At 46.1% G+C, this 5,417-nt stretch overlaps 1 protein-coding gene across 1 annotated transcript; it reads left to right on the forward strand.

The window, feature by feature from the left end:
* Nucleotides 1-4,486: 4,486 nt before the first annotated feature.
* Nucleotides 4,487-5,053, forward strand: BCL2L10 (BCL2 like 10; the record flags this gene model as incomplete). The annotated part of the gene is made up of 1 exon (XM_084890484.1): nt 4,487-5,053. The coding sequence occupies one exon, from the start codon at nt 4,487-4,489 to the stop codon at nt 5,051-5,053; it is 567 nt and encodes a 188-aa protein (XP_084746610.1).
* Between the last annotated feature and the right edge of the window lie 364 nt (nt 5,054-5,417).

The following is a 5,417-nucleotide window of genomic DNA, read 5'->3' on the forward strand; positions in this document are numbered from 1 at the left end:
GAGGTGTAGCAAGATTGTGAATTTTGTAGCCAGACCAGAGTACAAATGATGTTTGGGAGGGAAATAGGCTGAGGGGTAGCTATGTTTTAGGTAAAAAAATCATCGTGAACCATGCATGTAACAGCTCTTTCTAGGATTCTTTTTTTTTCTTCTTAATATATTTTTATTGATTTTTTTACAGAGAGGAAAGGAGAGAGATAGAGAGCTAGAAACGTCGATGAGAGAGAAACATCGACCAGCTGCCTCTTGCACACCCCCTACCGGGGATATGCCTGCAACCAAGGTACATGTCCCTGACCAGAATCGAACCCGGGACCTTTTAGTCCGCAGACCGACGCTCTACCACTGAGCCAAACCGGTTTCGGCTCTTTCTAGGATTCTAAACAAAGCTTGACATTGGAAATACCAAACGGCCCGATGCTACTGCTATCAGCCAGGACAGCAGGCTCACTTTGAGTTTACCAGTGAGATTTATTTGACAGGAACCCGGCCGTGCACAGTTGTTGGGGGTGGGTGGGGGGGGGTGGGTGGGGGAGGGTGTGTGCTGGGAGGTGAAGGTCTGCATGGGAGGATTAGAAAAGGAGTCACTAACCTCCTGGTGGACCAGCATGAATGGACTGGTTGCAGGAAAACCTGCTAAGCGCGCACATCCAGCTGCTGAAGTGAGACAGTGAAGAGGCAGCTCAGGGAGGGACTCATGGGAAGCACCTGCTGCTATGTGATGACCACTTTCCTGCAGCTAATGCTGGGCGACTAGTAGAACCAACATTGGGAGGACAAGCTGGATGTAGCATAGAGGAGAGATGAAACTCGCCAGGAACTTTGTCTGTACATAGTACTATCTTACCACCAAGATTTCTGAGGATCACGGCTACTTCTGCTCTCCAGTCCTGTGCACACTCCTCTTCAGGCAAATTCTAACTCAGAAATATAGAGTAGGAAACACTATAAAACACAATTCCCAGCTTAAGTCGACAGAACAAAGCCCAGCAAACTCTTTCAACCATAAAAGATGCCTCAGCTCTGTTCAGAGGATGCAGTGTGATGGGGAGAGTCCCAGTATTCACTTGCACACTCTAATCCCCACAAGTCCATGACTGGTTCACATCTAGTTCATGTTCTAGTTCATACCCAGTTCATTGTGCCCAGATTATAATGGTAATCTCTAGCACCTGTCTTCGTGTTTGTCTTAGAGTAGTTGCATAAATATTCATTGAATGAGAAGAACTCATTCTAAGTCAGAAGCCCTGAGTTCACTTCTGTTTCTGCCACTGGGACAGTTATCTGTCTCTTGGCTCTCAACTTCATGCTTGCCCTTTTATATTCTCCTCTGTATGCACATGGTTGGAGTTCTAAAAATCACATTTCCTAGAAACCCTCGACTTAGCCCATGGAATAACATACATAAGGTTTTAAGGTGGGAAAAGATGGAAGCTGTATTTTTTTCCTTTCTTGCTTCTGACTTTAGCAGTTGTAGGAGCAATGCAACAACTACACTGAGAGTCCAGGTTATTTTTTGTTCTTTTTGTTTTTGTTTTTTATGTATTTTATTGATTTTTTACCGAGAGGAAGGGAGAGGGAGAGAGAGAGAGAGAGTTAGAAACGTCGATGAGAGAGAAACATCGACCAGCTGCCTCTTGCACACCCCCTACCGGGGATGTGCACGCAACCAAGGTACATGCCCTTGACCGGAATGGAACCTGGGACCTTTCAGTCCGCAGACCGACGCTCTACCACTGAGCCAAACCGACTTCGGCAAGGCCAGGTTATTTATTCAGTTTTAGATACACATCTTGCCCTCAGTAAAGCATGGCAAACAGGTAGCAAACAGACCGTCTCTAATGTCAGTAAAGATCAGTAAGGTCTAATAAACATTTACTTGGAGGCTATCAGGTCAGGAAATTGCTTCGAGCCACCACAATCTCCACATGAACAATCGGTGCCTAGCCTAGCTTAAGCCCTTCTACTGCTCAAGGTCTATGGGCCTCCTGCGTTCCTCAGTGCACGTTCTTGATAGTGCTGGTATGTGGTGGCTTCCGGCAGGTTGTCTAACCAAAGAGTCCTCCCTCTGGTGACAGCAGGAAGCAGCTGCACAGGCCTGGGCTGCGTTTCTCAATCCCTTTTTCATCTAAGGTAAAATCAACTATATGTCTGGTTCTTACCAATTATAGATATCTGTTGTTTTCAGTTTAATGAATTGTTGCTTAACAATCTAAAGATTGTTTGCTTTCTCCACTTTTTCTCCTCTGTCTGGACCCTAGGGGATGGTGGAGCCATAGACAAAAGGTGACAGAGTCCCTGAATCACTGTATGGAGGAAAGTTTTGTCAGACCAGTGAAACATGCATTAGACTGATATAAGTAAGAAATAAATTTCTGTTGGATTAAGTCACTGAAATTAGCATTACCTTAATATATATCTCATGCCTACATTGCATGTTCTTTGTTCATCCTCTTCCTTCTGTTCAATTTCTCCCTTGTATTTGTTGATCTTTATATCTTTCACAGCTCCTAGCACACAGTGCCTTCTATATAGTAGGCACTTAATTGTTGTTAATTCAAATTAGACATATTTCCTGCACTAATATAAATCCTTAAAATGAGCTTAAAACAGTTTCAAGGCAGAATATAGAAAAATGCAATATTCTTATGATATAGTACAGACTGGGTAGAAGAAAACTTTTATTATAACCAGAAAAAAATTCATATAATAATAAGCTCAAATGAAAGATTTATTTTCTATTTCTAGGAGGCAGTTAAAATAAAAGATTAAGAAAGATGGCATTTTTTCTGTGGCAGGGCAGGCTTTAAATAAAATTGAGATAGCTTTCTCATCTCTTTTCATTGTCTTTCTTACTGACCCCTTTCTTTCTTGTATTTCTCCAAACTTTTTATGTCCTTGTAAAAGAGAAGAACATTAGAGAGCTCTCTTCAATTAACCCAGTGCATTTGAGAACCATCTTCCCTAGGGCCTGTTCCTGCATTTGATAGGCACACTGTGTGGTGAACATTTCTGACCTTGGGGTAAGGCAATGTTCTGCCTGGCCCATGAGGGGGTATTTTTCAGCTGATGATCCTGCTGGCATCTCCCCTATGAATATGGAAATATTTCACTCCTAGAACATGAAAGATCCCATCTAACTCAATCATGCTTCACATATCAGAGTGGAGCTTCTGTCTGAATTGTTATTTTAAAACTAACCCTCAACAAGAGGAGAAATTGTGTGTTTTGTTTTGCTTTCTTAAATAGCTTTTAGTTCTAATACTAGAGGCCCGATGCATGAATTCGTGCCCAGATGAGGTCCCTTGGCCTGGCTGGTGATTGGGGCCGATGTGGGGAGGAAGGGAAGGCCTGCTGGCTGGGAGGAGAGGCCATGGGAGGTTGGCCAACCTCAGGAGGTTGGCTGTGGGAGCTTACTGACCATCAGGGGGCAGTTCCTGCATTGAGCGTCAGCACGTGTATATTTGTTTTTTAGGTCATGCATCATGCCGTCTTCAACTTTCTGTCTCCAGTATTTAGTAGAAAAATGTAGAAAATAGTAGGGTTTTTTTTCCCCCAAATGTCTGCTACATAAAGAACTTTGATTCAGAAATCTTGGGTTTCCGTTTCTGTGTATTGCTTATTACTTGTGTTTCATTTATTCATTATATGATTTTTTCTTTCACTCTACCACCATATATAGTGTACCCATCATGTATCAGATATTATGCAATATGCTGCTAAAATAGAGCTGGATGAGAAATAGTTATTGTTGCTCTCTCAGCATCCAGATGGAGGGGCAGGAGGCAGAGCAAGCTTGGTGCCATGTGATGAAATTTGTGAGTGAGTACAAGCAGCCTGCTTCTGGAGAAAGTGAATAGGGAACAGTCAAGGATGGTTTCTTTTAGTAGAGGTGATGCTTGAATTGAGCCTTGACAAATCAGCAGAAGCCAGCCAGGTGGACAGGAGTTAGACTAGAGGGAAGGTGTTTAATGAAGAAGGAACAACCTATGCAAGGAAAGGGGTTGGTGGATACCAGGAAAGGGATGTGATGTTTGAAAAGGTATGTGTGGGAGCACCGCAAGGGTTACCAGGAGACAGGTCATGACCTTTGATGCCATGCTAAAGAAACGGAACTTTATCCTAAAGCTGAAAGATGGATGTGACGTAACTTATACACTCCATGGACGTGACATGGAGTTTATAAGTTACTTAACCTTGTAAGATTTTTTTTTTTTTAATCCATAAAATACAAAAAGTATGAGTTATCTCTCTGAAGGTTCCTGGGAAGATTGGAATATCCTATAGCATATGACAGAGATGGTAACCGGTATTACTAATGCTAGTCATGAAGGACTTGTCTGAGCACTCCGTGTGGATTGCCATTCAGTTCTCACAGCAATGCCCTTGACCCTGAATCTGTTAAGTGGGACACACTTGCAACGAGGGTAGGTTTGACTTGATTTATTTTCACTTTAAACATTCATTTCCCCTGAGACGCCAGGCCATGGAGGAGGAGGACGAGCTGAGGCTGCGCACCCGCCGGCTGCTGACCGAGTTCCTGGAGCACTGTGCCCAGAGGCCCAGCACCGCCCCGCGGCCGCCCGCCACGCCCGAGGCCGCCGTGCTGCGCTCGCTGGCCGCCCGGTCCTGGCTGGGGACCCCGCACTCCTGGTCCCGGAGGCAGAGACACCGCGTGGAGCAGGTGGTGGACCAGGCGGAGTGGCTGGTTCCGGACGGCGCAGAGCCCACCTGGTTCAGCGTGCTGGCGCTCGTGTCCTTCGCGGGGGCCCTGCTGGAGAGGCCGCCGCCCGGCCACGCGCGGGCCCGGCGGAAGTGGGAGGCCACCGTGGACCGGGACTGCCAGCGCCTGGCGGCCTTCCTGTGCGGCTGGCTCACCGGGAGGCACCGCGCCTGGGTGGAGGCGCGCGGTGGCTGGGACGGCTTCTGCTACAGCTTCCTGCCTGCGCCGCAGGCTGCTTGGGGCAGGCTGCTGGCTCCACTGCTGATGTCATGCCTCATACACATCCTCTTAATCTGCTTGTGGATAAAATCATGGCTGCAAGATGTTTAACCAGTTTCTGCCTGCCTCCCTGCGACCAGCCAAGTGGATTGGAGGTGTGAAAATTAAGCAAAAACAAAAACAGTTTTAAGCATCTTCTGAGGCATTTTTACCTGCAGCCCTATAAGGACTCCTCTGGTGATAATGCAGCCAGTGTTTTAACTCCTGACAAACACGTTAAGGTGTGTGAGGGCAGAGGCACCGGAGTGGCTCCTCTCTGATCGGGGAAAATGGGGATGCAAAGGTTCACTGCTCCGGAGAATTATAAAGGAAACGGCATTCCGTTACATGGGAAACCCGGTGCTACTTGCTACATTTAGATAAATAGGAACATGAGACTCTCATCTGTCCACAATTTCATGTGCGACTGCTGGTC

The sequence above is a fragment of the Pipistrellus hanaki genome, assembly GCF_964339955.1.
Source record: "Pipistrellus hanaki genome assembly, chromosome: 7".
Lineage (NCBI taxonomy): Eukaryota > Metazoa > Chordata > Mammalia > Chiroptera > Vespertilionidae > Pipistrellus > Pipistrellus hanaki.